This window comes from Hylobates moloch, unplaced genomic scaffold (assembly GCF_009828535.3).
Source record: "Hylobates moloch isolate HMO894 unplaced genomic scaffold, HMol_V3 SCAFFOLD_11, whole genome shotgun sequence".
NCBI lineage: Eukaryota > Metazoa > Chordata > Mammalia > Primates > Hylobatidae > Hylobates > Hylobates moloch.
The window spans coordinates 34,822,105-34,844,640 of NW_026652286.1; the positions used below are offsets into that span (position 1 = coordinate 34,822,105).

Below are 22,536 nucleotides of genomic sequence, written 5' to 3' on the forward strand. Positions count from 1 at the left end.
GTGGTTCCAGCTACTCAAGAGCCTGAGGTGGGAGGACTGTTTGAACCTGGGAGGTCAAGGCTGCAATGAACTGTGTTCATCAAGCCACTGCACTCAAGCCTGGGCAATAGAGCAAGACTCCATCAGAAAAAAAAGAAAGAATGAAGGAGAAAAGGAAGAAAGGGAGGGTGGGAGGCAGAAAAGGAAGGAAGAAAGGGAGGGTGGGAGGGAGAAAAGGAAGGAAGAAAGGGAGGGTGGGAGGGAGAAAAGGAAGGAAGAAAGGGAGGGTGGGAGGGAGAAAAGGGAGGGGAGGGGAGAAAAGAAAAAGGAGCCTAACACTTCCATTAATTTCTTTTTTTTTTTTTTTTTGAGACAGTTTCACTCTTGTTGCCCGGGCTGGAGAGCAGTGGCACAATCTCAGCTCACTGCAACCTCCACTTCCCGGGTTCAAGCGATTCTCCTGCCTTAGTCTCCTGAGTAGCTGGGATTACAGGCATGTGCCACCATGCCCGGCTAATTTTTGTATTTGTCTTTTCAGTAGAGACGGGGTTTCAACATATTGGCCAGGCTGGTCTCGAACTCCCGACCTCAGATGATCCACCTGCCTTGGCCTCCCAAAGTGCTGAGATTACAGGCATGAGCCACCACGCCCAGCCACATTAATTTTTATGTCTTATATATTACTCTGGCTGTGACTGAAAAACTAAGGAGCCTCAAATAACAGCTTTTCATGGATGCCCAAGGTCATTATGAACATCTGTAATGACACGTCCCGTGGCCGAGTGACACTCCAAGGGCCCTGGAAGCTGGCAGGATTCCTGGGCCTCAACAGAACAGCCAGGGTGACTCAGAATGATTCTTTTGCTGCTGTTATCTCCTTCTCATCAGATGGCAATTCTTCGACTTGGGGCTCCATTTGCTAATCTGTCAAATGTTCTAACCTAAAGCTAGCTTCCTCAACTAACCTTTTTTTTTTTTTTTTTTTTTTGAGACAGAGTCTCGCTCTGTCACCCAGGCTGGAGTGCAGTGTTGCGATCTCCGCTCGCTGCAAGCTCCGCCTCCGGGGCTCAGGCCATTCTCCTGCCTCAGCCTCCGGAGTAGCTGGGACTACAGGCGCCCGCCACCACGCCCAGAGAATTTTTTGTATTTTTAGTAGAGACGGGGTTTCACCGTGTTAGCCAGGATGGTCTCGATCTCCTGACCTCGTGATCCACCCGCCTCGGCCTTCCAAAATGCTAGGATTACAGGTGTGAGCCACCGCACCCGGCCTTTTTTTTTTTTTTTTTTTTTTTTTTTAAGATTTGAAACATTTCAGATACTAAGGATGCCAGAAAAAGGGCAAATCTTGAAGTGGATGGGATTTTATGATAAACTGATAAACTGGGCCCACACATGCAGACCTCAGTGCCAGGCAATCTACTGTTGGCTACTCTGTGGCTTTACCTGCTCCTCGCTGGTTCATGCCCTCAGAGGGTAGCCCATGAACAGAAACCATGGCCCTAGTCACGCCAACTCCATTCCCCATCAACACCACCCTGACATCAATACAAATCCATTGGTTTCTTTTTGACCAGTCACTTTGGACTCCAGCCCCCAAGCCACTCAACCCCTACCAAGGGGGTTATAAACGCTCTCAAGGCGGATTTCTGAAACTGAGGTAATGGCTCAGGGATGACCACAGGTGCCTTCCTCAGCACAGAACAAGCCTTACAACTTCTCTGGGGCCCAGGCTAGGGGGATTGGAAAATGCAGCACAGACGTCTTGCCTGCCTGACTGACACATCTGAGCAATAGCTACAAAAGAACTTGAGGGCTTGGCTCCATTCCAGAAGAACATCGTGGAGCCTCTCACAGACCCAAAGAGTTCCACGTTTTTGAAATTCTGCAGACACAGGCAGTTCTGCTTGCCCAAATACAGAATCTGTTTGTGCACACTTCGGTGGGGCGACTCATGAATTCTAAGTCCAGGTCCAAATGGAAATGAGTTCCCTGCATCTCCACATCCCGCTTTATTGAGTTGCTTGAAATTTGCTAGGCGTATTCAACATCATTTGAAATTTTCATACAAGTTTGATATTCTTTTTTGAAACATGGAAATCAGTCAGTGTGGAAAAGGAGAAAAACACCTATCTTTGCTGTTTATGTCACACAGCTTCAGAACATGATCTTTTTCTTCTGTTAACCAAAGTAAGGTTTGACTCTCTCATTACCCAGCATTCTACCAGGTACCTAAATGAAAACAGGAGTTCAAGAGTAGGAGAGCAAATCAATTGCTTTTATCACACCAACTTGCTCCGAGACTATAAAAGGTGTACCCACTGGGGTGTCTGGAGACCTGGCTCCAAACCTGTCCCTGCCTGACATTAATGAGCTGCATTATGTGGATCAAGTCATTTAATAACTTCTAAGTTTCTTTATTTACAAAATTAAAAGTTGCACATTACTGCCTAATGTCCTTCTGGGTTTAAAGGTATTTGTAGCTATGAGGGTAAATTCCATTATAAACAAATACTTTTTAATGCATATAGTCAAGAAAACTACTAGTGAGAAGACAGCAGGATGTTAAAATTTGGGCAGCTCTTGTCTGCTGTCCTAATAGAAAGCTAAGTGTAGAAAGGAAATTTTATCTCAAGTAGAGGTTCTTTCTGCACTTGACCTACCTATTTGAGAATAGGCAATTTTCTGCAAATGGACTAAAATGTCTATACCAGTGATTTCCTACCTTTTGTGGCCGAGCTACCCTGACTACTCGTTTAATTTTTATAACATCTCCCCTTTATCTACAATATATATTGAAAATTAAAAGGATTAAAATGTTTTGTTTAAAATCTAATGTGACCCTGGAAATAATAAGCACCACCAGGGATATCTTGAAATCAGAACCAAGGGTCTGACTACAGACCTACTTATCCTGAAATGGGAATTCGAAAGGATGCCAAGCTAAGAGATTTCAATGGAAGGATCTCTAAATTGTCATTCGCAGCCCAGAGATACCTGCCTGGCTTTGAAAAAATAACTCTAAGTGTCAGACCTGAGTGAACTGCTCCTCTGTGTCACCCTGGTTTAATATCCCAGACTTTAAAGCATTTGACTGTATCCTCATTACTCATCCCCAGTCTAAAGGGGAGGAGGCTAATTTATCCAAACAAGTGAAGCTAGGTAAATTCAAACACATGCTACATTTGTACACCACACTAATTTTAAAACGTCTTCACACCAACATTTCTGAGATGTGGATGAGATTTACAAAGGTAAGCACATTGTTTGATCCTGAAAAACTGTTAGGTTAATACGGAATTATGCTGTATGAAGTCTTAGGTTACAGGAAATATTCTGAGTGTGTATGTGTGCGCGTGTGCGCATATGAGCAAGAATAAGAAAATTGCATCCTACAAAAATGTTTGGACAAGTTCACACTGACTCCTTATTGCTGATTTTCCATCCCTCTATCCCTAAGATTACAAAGAATGAGGCCATAAAAAGCCAAATGTTTTGGGGAGTGGGGAAAGAAAAGGGAAATCTCCCTTTTCCAACTGAACCCCAACCCAAGCCCATGACCTGCAATGCAGAAAACACTCATGGAGCAGGAACCATGGGTCTATGGACTTTTGATGGGAAAGAGGATGGGTTCTAAGAACAAATGGTCCAACTGACCTGAGACTCGGGAGGCTTGTCTCATCATCTACCCTACTTTTGTCATTATCCAATTTCCAGCACACCAAACTCAATGGTCTCGCTGCCTCTGCTACATGGCCCAGCAGGCTGTGTCATGCATAAACTCCTCAGCCTGAAGCCTTACAAATTGTTATTGTTCCTAAGTAAAAACAGGCTTTCATATTTCATGAAGGAGAGCAACGCTACTGCTGCTATAGCTCTCTGTTCTGCTGATTGCCTCCTTTTTATGGTTGAAATGGACACAATGTTTGGAAAATATCTACATGTAATATACATGACAGGAGGACAGCAATAACACAAATGCACATGGCTGGAGTGCTGTACTCTTAAAACTCGAGGACATCTCACGGATCAGTCTGGATATTAGAGGAGTCTTGTTCCCTTCTCTTCCTTCTGCTTCCCAGCTTTTGATTATTCTGCAAAATCAATTATTTCATATTCTATAGGCATTACCATGAACAAATTTTAAAGATAATATAAAAAGGTTACATGCTTGCATATACAATATATGATAGCTGCCATATATGGAATTTTAATGAACAGCATAATCAATATATTCCAAACAGTTTATTCATGGGCCATGATTTCAGAATTTAAAGATAAGATTCCAATGTAATTTATTCATATAGAAGTCCATCAAATACATCAGAAAAAATAGTAAAGTCAAAAAAATGACCATGGATTCAAAAACTCGTTATTAAATGGTTTTTCTTCAAATATGCTTTAACCAGCAATATAACATAGTGCAAGGGAGGAAAGACAGCAGTTTGCTTGTAAAATCACTTTTTGAGAAAAAGACAAAACAAAAAATACTTTCCTAAGATGTAATTTTGCAGATGTTGTTTCTAATCTTGCACTATGTGGCTTCACATGACCTCTGCAATTATTAGCCATACCCCTTGAGCAGATAAACATCACAGAACTATATTACGGTTTTGGAAAAAGGATGGAGGGCACTTGATTTTTTTCCTAGCTATGATCTTCAATTTGCTTATCATTAGAAAAGGCAGGAGTAAATACAAAAGGAGGCTATTTCAGTCAGGTAACAGCTAATGCAGAGGACAGAAGGCACATTCATGCTTCTCCTGACTCGCTGCCTAGTAAGTAGCAATTAATTCATCTCATTGTATTTCCAAATGCCAAAGACTCCATTCACATCCAAGGAAAAATTTTCAAGGCTTTTACCATTGTTGTCATTTTTAAATATACTCAGCTATATTTGGTATTTTTTAATTGTCAACAGCGTTTCCTTTAACTCTGATGTGTGGCTTCACATCATAAAGGATTGTAGATGAGGACTACAGATGAGCAAACTCATAGGTGTGCCTCATGACTCTCTCCCAGGAAGCCTGGGATTTAGGACAGCTTCCTGCCGGATCCAGGTGTCTGGGAGAAGGCAACCTTCTGACCTTAGCCCTTTTCTCTAGGAGGTGACAGCAAGGGGCCAGAGCAACCCAAACTGGCTCCAGGCTCACGTTAAGCTCCAGAGTGAGTCCTTGCTCCCACTGTTTATCTTCTGTTTCTTTCAATCATAAAGACACAATGAAGAGGGCTCAGTGGAGGGAGACAATGCAAAGCATTCCACGTCAGGAAAATGAACCTCATCCTGGACCAGCACTCTTTGGGAAGGCAGCAGGACATCCTGCAAAGAGCTTGGCTTGTGGCACCAGATATCCCTGGATTAACTTCAGACTTGTGACTCTAAGCAAGCCAGTTAGCCATTTCAAGCCTCTGCGTCCTAATTTATAAATCGAAGATAAAAACACTTCCGTTCAGGACTGCTTCAAGTACTTAGTATGGTGCTTGCAGCCTTGGCCCTGGGTGAGCTTGCAGTCTACGGGGCCCAGGTGATGGACTGGCTTTCCAGGCTGGATTCTGCTCGGGACCTGAAATGCTCAGGAGCCCTTGTCCTCACTAGATAACCTTTCAGATCAATGTCATTCTAGGGCATTATCTAAGTTGGAGGCCAATTAACAATGGGATTTCTCTATGAAGAGATAAAAATGTAGAACGATGAGGCTGTTTCTGTTGTCCTTAAAAAGAAAATCCAGACCTGGCTCAGTTCACACAGAATTATCTTTATCTACATATTCACTGCTCCCATCATTAATTTCTCCATCACCACACTGTTGGTAAGTGGTTCTAACTGAAGCCTGAGAAATTGTCTCCAATCTTAGTTTTCGTTCAGTTAAATTAAAAACAAGGTAATAAAAATATCTTTGAGGAGAAAGGGTGTGTGTCATAAATGCAAAAGAACTCCCCCTGAAGATTGGGAAATGCCAGGAAAGATTATATCATTTCCCAAACCCCGTGACAAGGCCAAGTGTCTTGGTGCGGACACAGACAAAGGAGGTTGTTGCTCAGGCTTTCCTTGCCTCCTGCACTGCTAACAGCCAAGTCCTGAAGGAGCAGAGGGGCTCAGGGGGCTTCATGGGGCACCACAGAGTGAAGTGAAGTACGTCTACCTTCCCTGTGGACAGGCCGATTCCTGGATGGAATCAGTGATGATACAAACATGATTCAGCAGTGTGGACTTTAGCAATGCCCCAGTGAAGTTCTTGAACTCAAACGAATTAAATCAACAATTTGAACTTTAAGCTCTCTGCTTATTGGAAGGAACAGCAGATTGGAAAGAATGGCCTGTTGAGAAATCAAATCACAAAGGCCACCAGGGCGAGAACAAGAAAACGGCCCCGGGGGAGCACATGTAGCTCATAAATTAGTCACCAGCGACTGGACATAATCAGAGGGGCTCAGGTCTTTTTCTGCTCCACTGGGATGATGCAATGTCAGCAAGTACAGGTTTTTCTTCAATACACATCCAGAGCCTGACATGAATACATCTACTGCCTAAGATGTATTCCTGCTGAGGGGAGGGCATGGCGAAGACTTCCTTTCCTCTTAGTTTTGTCCTGAGTCATACACTCACCTAAACACACTCGAGAAGTGAACCAGAGGTGGCTTGGCCCATCTTCATGGGAAGATGGAGATGGCCCACAGTGTGGTGGTGCTTCCCAAGACCTTGGCTGTGGCTACCGTAAGCTTCTGAAAACAGCAAGAAAGGATTGCCTTTTTGCTGCTAACGGGGAAAGAAGGACTCTGGGCAGGGTCTGAACAACTTCTTAGGGCAACTGAACATACAGGGAAAGAGACTCCGGCATGGAACTCTACAAAGAAACTCTGAGTAGGAACAAGACTGCTTAACACATGGAGAATGTTTCTGCATTCTTTCTACATGCTGGGATAATAAATCCCTGGAGCTTAAAAAAACAGTTAATGACTTTTTCATGAATTAATGGTGAGTGAAACAATTCGAAGTAGAGAATAATTTCTAAGGCTGTGAGCTAATCCTCAGACATGCTGCTGCTTCTCATTACTCCACTGGAGATGCCAGTAGGGGCTAAACTAAGGGAAAGGGCGAGATGGAAGACAACAGGTAAAGCTGGTGTTGGTGACACTGCTGTCGCTGCAGCTGGTGACACAAGGTCCAAGGGAGACCTCTAACTCAGCATCCTCGGGATTCTTAAATGGATATTCCATAGGCCTAGAAGCCTCTTTCACACTGCAACTGCATGGATTCATCTTCTACTTTAGAAGTAGACTCAGGTCCAGCTACAGGCTGTGGGTCATCTATAAAACCTACCCCCTTGAGAGCAGTGGGTCAAAAGGGTTTTGTCTGAGTAGGAGACAAACACATAGCACTCCCATCACTAAGAAACAACTCATTCAAATCTAAGCTCTCTTCTAGGCCTGCAATTAGTAGTCTAGCTTCTGTCCTAGATATTTTTCCTTTTTTTTTTTGGAGACAAGAGTCTTGCTCTGTCGCCCAGGCTGAGGTACAGTGGTACAATCTCAGCTCACTACAACCTCCACCTCCCAAGTTCAAGCAATCCTCCTGCCTCAGCCTCCCAAGTAGCTATAACTACAGGTACACAATGCCATACCTGGCTAATTTTTTGTATTTTAGTAGAGACAGGATTTCACCGTGTTGCCCAGGCTGGTCTCTAACTCCTGAGCTCAGGCAATCTGCCCATCTAGGCCTCCCAAAGTGCTAGTATTACAGGTGCGAGCCACCGTGCCCAGCCTTATCCTAGACATTTTGAAAATGCCCCAACCCCACTGGGGGAAAAAAAAAAAAAAGAAAATCCCCACAACTCTGAATGCATAAATTTAATTTCCAAAATCACTGTGCTCTGGCCACAAATGCCTTTTTTTTTTTTCTGTTTTCCATCTTACCAAGCTCTTGAATCTCAGCTTTAATCTACTGGTGCTTTGTCTCTACTCTCCCAGCTTCTCTGCTCCTGGTTCACTGTCTCCTCACATTATTCCCTTTCTAGTTCAACCATCCCCTATATTTCCTGAACCTCATATCTCTCCTCTGCAGTCATGGTCTGTATCCAAGGTCATCGAATTGTTGGCCGAGCCTATCTTAACTTAAGCTGCTAAAAATTCCAGAGGAAAAGTTTCATGTTGGTGCCAATGGCTACTGCACAAATTCATGGTAGATAATTGGGCAAAAATCAGCTGGGCGCAGTGGCTCACGTCTGTAATCCCAGCACTTTGGGAGGCTGAGGCAGGTGGATCATTTGAGGTCAGGAGTTCGAGACCAGCCTGGCCAACATGGCGAAACCCCATCTCTACTAAAAACACAAAAATTAGCTGAGTGTCATGACGGGCGCCTGTAATCCCAGCTACTTGGGAAGCTGAGGCAGGAGAATCGCTTGAACCCGGGAGATGGAGGTTGCAATGAGCCGAGATGGCGCCACTGCACTCCAGCCTGGGAGACAGAGCAAGACTCTGTCTCAAAAAAAAAAAAAAAAAAAAAAAAGACAATGGGCAAAAATCTAGGAGCAAAATGAGAAGAGACAGTTTTCACTGGATTTGATTTTCTAAGGGAAATAAATGGCAAGAAAATACACTGTGGGTGGTAGGAAAGAAAGGAAGATTAATTTTGGTTGAAGAAGGAGGGTGGGTAGAGGAAAAAGTACAGAAGAATGTTTGCCACTTGATTTTTCATTAAAAAAACATAATGAAAATGATCAATATATAAACATGAGTGTTTAATATATTTTCTGTACTGTTTAAATTTTGCAACAAAAAGTTCATAATTTTGATGCACACTCCTAGTTAATTACCATTACTTTAAGAGAACCCAATTTTAATAAGTTAATTTTTAAATGCTGCTATTGAAAATCTTTCTGAAAAGTTCTGGCACACAACACTTTTCAGACTTCATAAGGACAGAACTTATAAACTTCTAATTTATTCTTTAAAAACAATGAGTAGGAAAGACTATAGAGCAGGCAGAGAGCACTGAAGTGGGGAGCCAGCCAAGGATGAGTGCTAAGTGCCACGGAGCAGCTCCAGGGGGTGTGGGTTGGCCCCTGGTCCCGGCCTGTGACTCTCTTCCCCACTCTTAAAGCAGCCCAGGAATTAGCCTCCCTGACTCCAGCTTGGCCTCCCCCTTATTAGCTATCCTGCAAAACCTGGCTGGCGAGGTCTTTCCAGAGGGTAAATTTGAATGACCCCCGTGTACGCCCCTAGGCCCACAAATGAATCCCTGCTCCTCAGTGGGATAATCAAGGGCTCTTCCCTTAGGCTCCTCCAGTCTTACCTCCCATGCCCCCAACTACATGATGCTCTTCATGGTCCCCCAGATAGTCCCAACTTTATGGAAATTCTCTGCCTTCAACTATGTTTAGTTCTAATGACACTTCTCCATGAAGCTTTAATTCCCTCACTCTCAGAATGAATCATTCTTTTCACTTGGGCAGCCTCTTGCACTATCCTGTTTAATTGCTACTGCAGAGCCCCCTAGCTATGGACACCTACTGGAAAAATAACAGAAAAAAGTTCAACGTTCCTCACGAACACAAACTCTGGATTCAATTCTATGCGCCCAACATCTACAAAAGGACCTAGAACACTTACGTTATCAATGAAAACCACTGGACTGAATTCAGTAATCATTCCTATGCTTTTCAAGTTCAAATCTATGTAGAAATTTAGACTTTCACTAGAACAATTTCTTTACTAAAATTTAAGTCTACACAATTTGGGGGTGATCTAGTCCACAAACAAGCACATTGAGAACAACTGCCAATTAGCAGAAGCATAAAGCTGACCTTTAGAATGTATTCTAACAGATTTTCAGGAGAGTAATTTTTGTAGCTAGGATGACTCATCTATCAATGTGACATCAAAATGACCACTCTCTCCTGGAGTCTGTTTTCTTCCGAGGAACATGGCAGAACTTCTAAACTACAGAATTTAAAAACATGGGCTTTAAATGGGACACAGGAGCTCTCTGTAAAGGCTGGAAGGGACAGCATAAGAGGTAGACAACTCCTTTTCCTTCTGCCTAAATCAGGGGGTTTTTCAAACCTGATTCAATGGAATAGCCTAAGAGGCCATTACTAAGGATTTGAGGGAGTAAGCTTCAATTCGAAACATGAGTTTTGCTACTTTAAAAAGGCTGGAAAACACCAGCCCAAAGAACTCTGCCACATCCTTCCCTGGAAAGTAAAGGGAAGCTTATAAGCAAGAAGGCTCACAAGGAAGACACACCAGGCAGTGGCCTCCATTGCGGGTAAGCCACTTTTCCAACTCCACAGAGGGACAGACAAATGCAAGCCTGGCTTCGGTCTTCACATGAGGACCATAGACCTTTGTCTACCCCTTCGATGTCTGAGTTTGTGGAGAAGTGGTAACCAGCCTGGCTAGGGCAGTGCCTGCAAGGGATAGTTACTGGGATGGTCAGCCACCAGCCACCTGCTCCAGGAGGCCTTCCTACATCTTCCCAGGCAAAGCACAGTGTCTCTTTTAAGCTTGGATACTTCCTGCCACTCCCCCCTGCTCCCCACCCACCCAGAAGCTATCCTTGTTGTCTTTTGGGATGACCTCAATTTTCTGTAGCGAGTTTATCTCATTAGCTAGTGTGGGAGGCCAAGAAGACCATGGCTATCAGCCTGACCCCATGATGATCCTGGTAAAGATGCTTGTCCCTGCCTCCTCACAAATGTGCTATTAGACTCCAGAGCTGAACAAGGGGGTATGGATGGAGCTGGGACATCAACAGAGTTGAGCCCATATCCTGGTAATGGCTGCTTAGGAAGGTTAAGTATACCGCCTTTGAGATAAAATGTTCATGGAAGGAGTGAAACGAGCACCAACTCCTGCAAGCAGGTGACAGACAGCCTCACTCTCTGCGACTGTCCTAATACCCTCAAGAGTGGTGCCAAGCAGCTCTGTCTCCAGGACCATGTCATTCCCCCAGTTACTGATGACCCTCACAGCACCAACCCAAATTAAGTCCACATTCTGACCAAGGGCTCAAAGTTAAAATGTGGATGCCAAGTGAAGGGCTGGTAGCAAAGGCTGAATGCCCAGCCCCAAAGACTGTGAGGGGTGACAGTTTAGGTACAGTGTGCTGGCGTGAAGCCCTCTGCTTGAAAACATTCTCCTACCTTCACTAGATAAAATTTTATCTAAAACAACGATTCGTTTAGGGTGCAAAAAGATCTGAGTTCAAATCCTTACTAGGAAGGCTTTGTGACTAGTCAATTATACTCTCTCAGCCCCAGTTTCCTCAACATCATGCCCCAAAAGCAGAATACTGTAAGTCACTTCATAGTGAGCTTAAATGAGGGAGCACGCATTAGGCTGCCTTTCCTCTTTCAATTCCCAAACTTAATAGTATACTCTCCACGAAGCTCTTCCCTGGAATGCACCCCACAATTCATTTTGGCTGCTCCCGCTATTACCCAAAGTGCTCCTCTAGTTTACATTCCCATTTACATGGCCAGCTCCCTGAACAGGATATTGGCTGTTAACTGCCCATCACAGTGAGCACCATGCCTGGAACACTCAGTTGGTATTAGCAGATGGAAAAACAAAGGACTCCATCTTTCCAAGAACAATATGGTAGGAAAGAAGGGAAGAAACTACAAAAAGACGGAGGTGGTTCTTGGAGCTTAAATGCTGAGCCAGTTGCTATCCTACTGCTTCCGTTTCTGTCTCTTCCTTCTGCCTGCCCCAAAAGAGAGTGGCCCAGGGCTGAAAGTCAGGGGAATGTTTCTTTTTTATTATTGTTAATTTTTTTAGAAACAAACATAAATACCACTGTGTATTTTTACATATGTACATGTATAAAGCAACAGAAAACTGTTTCTATGGAAGAAAACTCTAAAATTCACCAAGTGAGAAAAAGAATGCTTCCTATATCACATGGGAATCCCTTCTGAACAGAAGAGCTTTATTCATCACTTATAGGGCTTTCAGTCTAGGGCTGTGTGCCATGGTGAGTCCACAGGAACCACATAGACAGTGCAGAAACAGAGCAATTCATATCATCACAGATGGAAACAACATTGTTATCTGTAAACTTCTTTGTACATCATTAATTCATTAGCTCAGAGAAACTAGAAACAGAGTCAGAACTTGAGCAAAAACTGGGGTAGTTACATCCATATAGAGAGTATTGCACCTTTGGTTAAAAAGCAGGATCTACAAAGTTATCTTAGTCTTCCAACTGCTCAGCCAGTGCAGCTAAAAGCCAGCCACCATCAGCCACACGTGCGAGCGAGCCAGCATGCTGCCCACTGCAGAGGGCACACCAAATGCTCCTTCCTAGTCACTTGTCCTATTCCACAGCCAGCCTTGTTTGCATAAAAAAAGGTCAAAGGACTTAGGGAAGAGTCCCAGTGTTCACCACTCAAGTGTTGTGAGACTACACTGTTTTTTAGTTCAGAACAAAACCACAAAATTTAATTACTGTATAGAAAAATATCAGAACAGAACCAAAAAAGGCACATGGGAAAGCCTTCAATATGGGCCAAAATCAATTTTTATTATAAACAAAGGCTCCTCCTTGCAAACTATAATCTCTTTGCATTTCTAAAATAGGGCATTATAGAAAAATAAAAGTCAGGTATGTTTTATTGTTAATTTTATAAAGGGAAAAAGTAGAAAGAAGTTGTATATGAAAAATTATCAATGCCCCCATTTTTCCTATAAAATATATTTTGAGACGGAAAAATGAGGTACAAGTGAAAAAAAAAAAATTTTAAGTAAACTCAAGTACAAATGAAACTACAAATGGGTTTGAGCAAGAGCTTTCCCATCTCTAAGATCTACCTTTTTTTTAAAGGCCACTCCTCAGATTTCTCTTTTAATAAGAGCACCATTCACTTAAAAAACAGTAGTAAGCAATGTGGAAGAAATCTGGCTGAAAATACTCCGCAGGAAGAGATATGCATGAAAAAGACGTATTTTTTATGAGTCTTCTTAAAAATACATCAAAAGCACGAGTTGAAATAATTTCTAAATTTTTTTAAAAGGTAATTTCATGACCACTTTGGAAATGATTCTTTCTAAATAATTTCTACTCAATTTTGCATCTCTGGACTTTTCTTTTTTTAAGCTTTCCTAGCCCATGGCTGCTTGGTGGACATCTGAAGGTTAAAAAAAAAAATCATGTTTCTGTGCTGAAAAGTTATCAAGACCAGCTCTCTGCTGCATTTGCATTGTTATTAGGAACACACGCATACACACACACGCACGCACACACGCACGCGCTCGCACACATTGAGTTTAATGTGAGGCTAGTACAGAAACAGAGAGATTAAACACAAAGAAATGTAAACAGCTCTCACATGCAAGGAAACTAGGTTACGAGAATCCCAGCACCAGGCATTCACCAGTCACCATGGAAAACAGGAAGTGAGATGCATAGCAACCACAAGCCAAAAAGCAGAAAAGCGCATACCTTTAGCTTGGAATGAAAATCACGAGATTTCCTTCTGGCAAGAACCTGAATGTGACTAGACACCTGCAGGGTAGGGGAAGGGAGGAAAACAAAGGAAAAGCCTGTAACCATGGAGATGAAAAGCCCCCTACAAGTGGGCAAGCCAGACGTACCTTAATGGCGGCTTGAATTTCTCGAACTTTCTTTCTTGCTAAGACCTGTATATGACTAGACACCTACATTGTTCGGGTTTATGAGGGGAAACAAAACAAAACAAAACAAAACAAAAAAAGGAAATCAAATATAAAATCGCTACTCTTTGGGAGGGTTTTGGGGTGGGGTTGGGGGGTGGTTATTTGCATCTCAACAAAGCTCTGCAGTTAGGAATACACAGTCCCAGCCAGACACAAGCCCCCAGCGCTGCTCTAAGCTTTTCATACTGGGTCATCACTGCAGTGACTTGATTCAGGACGAAAGTTAAGACTCATCTTAGTCTTCCCACCCAAGAGAAATCGTGGGCACTGGGAAAAACTAATTTTGGGAGGGATGAGAGGGGCTGTTTTCATTCTAAAATTAAAAAGGTGGGGGTAAAGGTAAATGAAAATATTTATAGCTTCTCAGTATCAGGAGGGAAAATCCCTTTTCTCAATTTAGAAGAGACTATCCATAAATTAGCACATTCTGCAGAATCAAAAAGCTGAAGCTGTCGGTTGTATTCTGATCTCATTAAGAGCTCTGGATTCTGTAGCAAACGTTAAAATAATACTGACATGTAAATTAGATCTCAAAGAGAAATGGAAAGACCCAGTTAGCAGAGTTTTTTTTTTTTTTTCCGCTCTTATAAATATCTTTAATCCTTCCACTCTTTTGGGTATTGACTGGGTGCCAAGTGGATTTGCATATTATTACAAAGCGAAATGTGTGAATACAGCCAGCCAACCATCCTGTTAAAAATCTGGGTTGAAAACCACATGGATTTGCTGAACAACAAATTCACATTGGAGAGGTATCACCAACTGCTGCCTAAAAACATCCCCAGGATGCCGGGGCGTGGAAATGTAGCCAAGCCCAGCTTCTGAAACACAATGATTCCACTGAAATCTGCATCTCTTTCAGTGGGACTTGGTTAAATTTAGAAGAGTCCCTCAGTGAAGCGGTCACCGGGCAAATGACCAGAGCTCACAGACCAGCAGACAGCCCAGGTCCCGCACTGTCAGAATGTAGGTGATTAGATCTACTGGTTTCCGAAATTTAGAACCTTCCATTTAAAAGTTCGGTGACTCAGACTGTGTGGTGATTACCCCATTTCCAACTCTCCAGCGGCTCTAAAACAGGATTTATAATAAACGGTCCTTTTATCTTTAACTTTGTCTTTGAGCTTCAATTATTCAATTATTTTTTTTCCAATTTGCTTTGGTACTTAAGTACAGAGAAGCAGAAACTCCCCTATCCTCTTCACCCCTCCATCTGGCTCCTGCTGTTACTTGTTTTCACCCGAATTTTGTTCTTCTGTGATTCTCTGACTTGATGAGGGCCACAAGCATCCCCCAAACAGACAATGCGCTGCCTCTGCGCGCTGGCAGGAGGCCACTTCTCTTTGTGCTGACTCAGCAGCCAGGCTCCCAGGCTGTGGCACAAGTAGCATTCCTGGGGAAAAGCCTCTCCCCGTTATAAACACTCATGAAAACTTCCTCACTGGGAAGAGAACTGAAATCTGCTGCTCAATCTTAATGAGACCACAGTTTAGCTAGCCTTTTGGTCTGATTCAGTTTTTAAGGTTCATGCCGTATCATTCAGCATAAATCAACATTTAAAAATACTTCTTTTCTGTTAACAACTCACCCATGAGGTTTTTAGGGGGTTTTTTTTCCTCCTTTGTTTTTGTTTTTAGTTAAACACTAATTTCTCATCTGTTCCAGTTCTAAACTGGCTCATGTCAGATATTTGGGCTGTTTTACATCTGAAAGAACGAGGAAAGGCAGAGCTCTGCCAAAGGGCAGAGAATTCCTGATACTGCTCTGCACAGAGGTACTGAAGTTGTAACTTCATTTCAGTCACAGCAGCTACTGACAAAAAGCCATCACTTATAAAGCAACAGTTCCCTGGACGCACATCATTTAGCATTACATTCAGGCCAATACTCAAGGCTGCTAGTGTTACTTTTTCATTGAAATTATAACTAATATATAATCGCTCCAGGATTTTACAATGCACAAAATCTCAAAATTTCATGACCTCCAAGTGCATTTGCACTTGCAGTTTTTGCAGTGTTCACAGGTGCACATTTTGTGAAAGAAATGTCAGCTTTGAAATACAGTACAGGAGCAGTTCATACACCGTCCTTAGCAGTGACATTTTCCCACATGAGTATAAAAGGAACTTGTAAGACCACATAATAAAGGGTCACTGAAATGATGAACAGTGAAAACTGAGCCAATTTAAAATACCTCCAACACTGACGTCCTTACAGGGAACTCAAATTGGGGGCTCCTAGGAGCCAAAGCATAGCCAGCCACTGCAGCCAAAACGCCTTTTTGGGCCATTCGCTGACATGCACAATTTCCAGGTGGGTTATTTTACCTGTTTTCTGGTCCTCGTCTTGCCTGTCCTGAGTTTGATGTATCTGGCTATCAATTCATTCCTACCTGAAAGAAAGAAGAATTTACCATGAGGTGGGTTACCAAAACACCAAACCAACAAAGCCCTTGAAAGCAAAAAACAAAATTCAGAATCAAGCATTTTAAAATTACAACTATGTGTTTACTAATGCTAGAAAAATAAAACAGCACAATTGTCTGCAAAAATGTTTACTAGGAAAAATTAAGATGAAAGGCATTTAAATTTAAACTTAGACCAGCATCTGAGAATAGAAATTTATCTTTCTTTTTTTTAAAAGATGGAGTTTCGCTCTTGTCGCCCAGGCTGGAGTGCAATGGCACGATCTTGGCTCATGGCAACCTCTGCCTCCCAGGTTCAAGTGATTCTCCCGCCTCAGCATCCCAAGTAGCTGGGGTTACAGGTGTGCACCATCACGCCCGGCTAATTTTGTATTTTTAGTAGAGACACGGTTTCTCCATGTTGGTCAGGCTGGTCTCGAACCCCCGACCTCAGGTGATCCGCCCGCCTTGGCCTCCTTAAGTGCTGGGATTACGGGCATGAGCCACCGTGCCCAGCCGAAATTTATCTTTTTAAGATGTGCCTTTTTGTCTGTTTGTATGCTGTGGGTGGTGGGTCACTCATATAAGCAACAAATACAAACAAGGATTAGTCTGGGAATAAACAAACTCAGTTCTCTTCTATTCTTTGGTTTTTCATATTCACATTCATATTCATTTTCCTTCTTATTCAAGTTTCTACTCATAGTTAACTCCAGCTAACATCACAGCCACAAGAGAATGAATGAGCTGCTGTGGCCATGGGAGCCGGACAATGACAAGAAGCTAACAGTACGAAGGCAGACACCCCCTAAAGGTAGTCAGTGAAAAAAATGACTCAATCTCCTCCAAGTTATATAACCTTCTGGGGAAAGAGCAATGCCCAAAAGTATAAACAAAAACCTTCTATCCCTATCCCACCAGGAAACTGAGAAGTCTCAGGCAACCTGACTTCAGAAAACCATGATAGGAAAAAATATCCCCAGAAGCTAAGCAGAGAATGTATTACCAAGATACCACGTGAAATAAAAACCACTCATATAAGACATGGGTTCTTCTAAGCAGGTCCTATTTACGACTTCAACTTGCTCTAATACCAGAACTGAAATTATTTCTACAAACTTTCTACAGTAAATGGAAAACCACCAATTCACAGCACTACTGTTGGCTGGCTTTGTATCAGCTCAGCTCCAACCTTGTGAAAAATTCCTTTGGTCAACAACAAGTCTGAAGCCCACTGCTATGGCATTCACTCATGTGCTTCACTAGCCTGACACCATTGCGCTAGATTCTACTTCTCCTTGAAGGCCTCACTTGGATATCACTAACTTGGGGAAGTTTTCTCTAATCGCCCAACTAGGTTTGGTTGCCTTGTTCTACACCCCCATGGTGGCACAAACTGCACTTCTCCTTCCTAGGATGTACCCAAACTGTAACTGTATTTATAACTTTATAGTTAGTTGTAAAATTTGTGTTTGCTGCCTGACTTCTTCCCAGATATACTGCATACTTGAAGAGGGGAAGAACTTTGTCTTCTTCCTCAATGTCCCCCTAGCACCTAGCACACTGCTGGGCACAGAGAAAAGAATGAATGAGGAAATAACACAGCCTCTGCTGAAAGGAAGTGACCATATCCCCCAGATCTTCCCTAGCAGAGTAAAGAACTAGAAACACTGATGAAGACCAACATCGAAATGTCCTTAGGGAAATCTTGTCTGAGAATTGCAAAGACTCTCTCATCACTGCCTAGAATGTCCTAGAGTCATGGCTCTGTCCACCACCTGCCAGTGCTGGGACTGTGCAGGACATGGTCATCACTGAAAGGCAAAGGAATCATGAAATCTTGGGGCTAGAAAGTACCCCTGGGTCATCCATTCGCATTCCTGAAAGTCCTCATAAGCCTTAGTCAGCACTTCTAAAATTGAGGAAGTAGCCCATTCTATCTTAGAACATATTTAAGAATAAGAAGACCCTCCTTTTGGGGGTCTGCTTTAACTTTCATCCCCAGATCCTTCCTGTTCCTCTTAACAAGAAAGTGCAGTCCCTTATTTATTTAACTGCTTTTCAGATATTAACAGCAGCTCTTGGGTCCTCTTGGAGTTCTACAAGAGCTAAACCTCCTGTGTTACTTTGTTATCTGACAAGCTTTGGAACACTCCCACACACCATCCTGTGACCATCCTTTGTCTGTCTTCCTTTCAAAGCTTGGAGTCCAGAACTGTGGCAGTGCTCCTGCTATAGCATCAGAGTGAGTTTATTACCTCTCTCATCCTGAATACTCTACCTCTGTTAATGCAGCCAAACACTGCATTAAATTTTTAAGGAGCACAGTAAATTATCAATATATGCCAACTTAAACTCCTAGGTCTTTTTCATATGGGCTCGTCTTCAGATATGTCCCTACCCGTTTCCAGTCTTTTTAATGCATAGCTGAGATTTTCAGACCTCAAAACAGAACATTACATTTTTTCTACTCCATTTCATCCCCTGAGATTCAGTCTATCATTCCTGCCTGCAAGATCTTCTCAGATCCTGACTCTGTGACTGAACCCTTTTACCACAGGACAAGGACCTCTAAATTCAGTTTTGAGGATTGCTTTTCTAAGCATTCTCTTTCTAACTTTTGAGAACTACCAATATCCCCTGTAGTATCATTGGATCTACTTCTGTATCTCTCAGATGGTTGTACAGATTTTGCAATTTGTCTTGAAGGCTCGCTGACAGCAGAGCCCAGCTAGGAGTACCTAATTACGAGAAGCCAGGGCTAAATGACAATGTCTGCAGACAAGCCAAGCATCCTCCAGCCTGGGGCCTCACTGTGCATCCTGTTCAGGGCTACTTGAGTGGCCAAGGCGAAACAGATCCAGGGCTCTGTATTACATACGATTTTGTCTGAACCTTGTCCAGATGACAAAAATGTCTCCTACTCTCAAACTTGCTTATTTTCTGGGAAAACAGACAGAATAGCTTGATAGGTGTGACACATAACCTAATTAATTTTTAATTTCTTTCAGCACTTGGAGCTGAATGAATAAAATCAATATCCAAGACAGCCCTATTTGACTGTGTACCACAGCCTATACAAATGGCACCCCTTGGAGTTAAACAGTGTCAACTCATACTTTAACTGAAGTACAATCATGCACCACATAATGACATTTTGGTCAACAATGAGCTGCATACATGATGGTGGTCCCATAAAATTATAATGGCATGTTTTTGCTGTCTTTTCTATGTTTAGATTATGTTTAGATACTCAAATACTTACCATTGTGTTACAATGGCCTACAGTATTCAGTAGAGTAACACCACACAGGTTTGCAGCCTAGGTGTGTAGTTGGCTATTCCATCTAGGTTTGCGTAAGTACGCTTGATGATTTTCTAACAATGACTAAAATCACCTGATGATGTATTTTTTTGTAGAGACAGGCTTTCATCATGTTGCCCAGGCTGGTCTCAAACTCCTGAGCTCAAGCGATCTGCCCACCTCTTCCTCCTAAAATGCTGAAATTACAGGCATGAGCCACTGCACTGGCCCCTATGTATATTTCTATAGCCCTGCCCTCCGAAGGGGTGAGCTCACAGATTCCACAGCCCTGGATTTTAATCATGTTACTAAGATGCAGCATTTCCTAAGGGCCAGAAGATAAGCAGCAACATCACTAATGTAACTGAAAGTGGGTCTCCAAGCTACGCAGCATAGTCCTGTTGCAGCCATGATCTTCTCTCTCTCTCTCTCACACACACACACAGAGAGAAAGAGAGAGAGAGAGGGAGAGAGAGGGAGGGAGAGACAGAGAGAGAGAGAGATGCTTGATTCAGTAAACCTGATGCTACAAAAATGACTTTCAATAAAGTTAACTTTAAGTTAATTATTATTTTCCTAAAACAATCCTGCAGTCACCTGGGGACTGTCTTCCTTTGTGCCTTACACCACGCCTGTTCAGTGAGTCAGAGAGAGATATAAAGCTTCTCTACAACATAAAAATTATTTTAGAAATGCACAACATGTCACCTCTTTAAGCCTCAGATGCTGTAGTTGTAGCTGCCCTTGTTCTTCTCACCAGCTGCACATCAGCCTGCCCTGTCACTTTTACACTGTTGCAGCCATGATCTTCTCACTCTCACACACACACACACACACACACACACACACACACAGAGAGAGAGAGAGAGATACACCAGGCACTGTAATCTAGTTTTTATTTCATTTTATTTTCTTTTTCCTAAATAATATAACACAGTTCGAAGTGAGCCCATCATGGGCTTCTCTTGCATCTTGGATTGCCATGGAATTTCCTGCTAAAGGGGCAATACAGAAAGAGATCCCAGCAGAAAGGCATGGAGTTTATACACTGCGCTTGCCTTACCAGATAGAAGACTGGTTAACGTTGTTGTGGGCTGTATATATAATGGGATGTGGCCTCAAGGTCATGTTTGAGGCACAGCAAATGAAGGTCTGTGGCTAGAAATTGTAGCCCAGAGACACTCAAGCTTTAACAGTGTAAGAGCCACTTTGTAATTGAATGGAGTCAGGGAGCCACCAAGAAAGAAACAACAAATGCAATGCTCCTCTTCCCTGGCCGTGGCCAGTCCTAAGGCAAACTCACACCCATGCAGGACTGGACTGCCCTGGGCCTAGGAAGGAGCTCTAGCTTGGCCCTTTCCCTTCGCTGGGAGGGATGTGTGAGGATTCTCCACCCCCTTCTTCCATATTAAAACAATGAAAATCAGAAAGAAAACTCATTTCCCTTGACTGCTAGACCAAAGCTACATCAAACAACAGTCTTCTACATATCCTCCCACCCCACAAACCCTAACTCAGCCCAGTAGTACTACTAGATTATCGAATGTTTCCTGTGAACACCTTGAACTTTGTACCTGGGTGCACAACTGCTGTCATGGCCTGTACTATCCTTGCCTGTTTCTGCATGTCTGGAATCTGCCTGCCTTCCCAAGGCCTCATCCTTCATGAACCTTCCAGCTGGTGGAGGCCTCCCCTTTCCCTAAACATTCACAGCCTTTGACCTGGGCTTCTTTGTTGGTAACTTGTATCTTTTTCTGCCCTATGTGATATCAGCACATGTCATGATTGCAACCAAGTCATAAAGTCCTTGGCAACAAGAACCAATGACATGGATCTCTCCTCCGCCTCCCTTTCCCAGGTGGATCAACATTTATGGACCGAGTCATTCTTCAGGTCAGAAAAGAGGCTCCTACATCCCTGTAGTCCCAGTTTGGCACCAGATCATCAACATAAAGTTAAAAAAAAAAAAAAAAAAAGGAAAAAGATAACCCAGTGGAAAGAAGCAAAGAAAGATGTCTTCCACAGGAGACCCCATGCCGGCATTAGCACAAAGCATGGGGAGAGTGGTTTACAAAGAAATTTCTCAGGCAAGATTCTACAAGAAAATGCTAAACTGCCTTCTAGTCATATGCTCCCACCACTCCTTTTTTTTCTTTTTCTTTTTAAGACAAGGTATAGCTCTGTTGCCCAGGCTGGAGTGCAATGGCATGACCATGGCTCACTGTAGCCTTGATCTCCCGGGCTCAAGTGATCCTCCCACCTCAGCCTCCCAAGTAGCTGGGACCACAGGCAGGTACACCACGCCTGGCTAATTCTTAAATTTTTTTTTGTAGAGACAGAGGTCTCACTATGCTGCCCAGGCTAGTCTCGAACTCCTGGCCTCAAGTGATCCTCCTGCCTTGGCCTCCCAAAGTGCTGTGATAACAGGTGTGAACTACTGTGCTTAGACCATGGAGTCAGTTTTCATCAGCTGGGGCTCATCAAAAGGAAAAAAAAATATTTTAGGATATGAAAGCCAACAACCTGGTCAGGCACAATGGCTCATGCCTGTAATCCCAGCGCTTTGGGAGGCCAAGGTGGGTGGATCACGCAGTCAGGAGATCAAGACCATCCTGGCCAACATGGTGAAACCCCATCTCTACTAAAAATACAAAAATAAGCTGGGCGTGGTGGCACATGCCTGTAATCCCAGCTACTCAGGAGACTGAGGCAGGAGAGTCGCTTGAACCAAGGAGTCAGAGGTTGCAGTGAGCTAAGATCACGCTGCAGAACTCTAGCCTGATGACAGAACGAGACTCCATCAAGAAGGAAGGAAGGACGGACGGACGGACGGAAGGAAGGAAGGAAGGAAGGAAGCCAACAAGCAAAATGTATAGATGAAGGGGACACTAAGGAAACCACATGTCACTGTCTTGGGAGAGGTCTACAGAATGGGGGTGTTTTATCTCCCCATCCATCCTCCTGAAGATCTAGGAGGTATGTATCTATGGATACTGCCAGAGGAAGCAGTAAAGAACATTTATTAACTAACCTGTGAGGAGTTACTAATTAACCATTTCTTCTACACTGATGCCATAGCAACTTGTCCCAGCAATAGTGGAAAAGAAAGGAGGACTACGGAAGGTGGTCAGTCATCCACTGGTCACACATGGACTGTGTGTGGATGGAACACAAGC

General features: G+C 43.1%; 1 protein-coding gene across 2 annotated transcripts in view; it reads right to left on the minus strand.

Moving 5' to 3' along the window:
* Nucleotides 1–22,536, minus strand: part of TEAD1 (TEA domain transcription factor 1) — a 269,285-nt gene that overhangs the window by 67,093 nt on the left and 179,656 nt on the right. The window contains exons 3-5 of one of the 2 annotated variants that reach the window (XM_058446633.1): nt 15,980–16,044; nt 13,573–13,635; nt 13,421–13,483 (exon numbers count right to left, since the gene is read on the minus strand). In XM_058446633.1, the coding sequence (XP_058302616.1) occupies nt 13,421–13,483; nt 13,573–13,635; nt 15,980–16,044 (191 nt within the window). The remainder of the gene's footprint in view (nt 1–13,420; nt 13,484–13,572; nt 13,636–15,979; nt 16,045–22,536) is intronic. The other variant, XM_032166581.2, reaches the window with a different exon arrangement.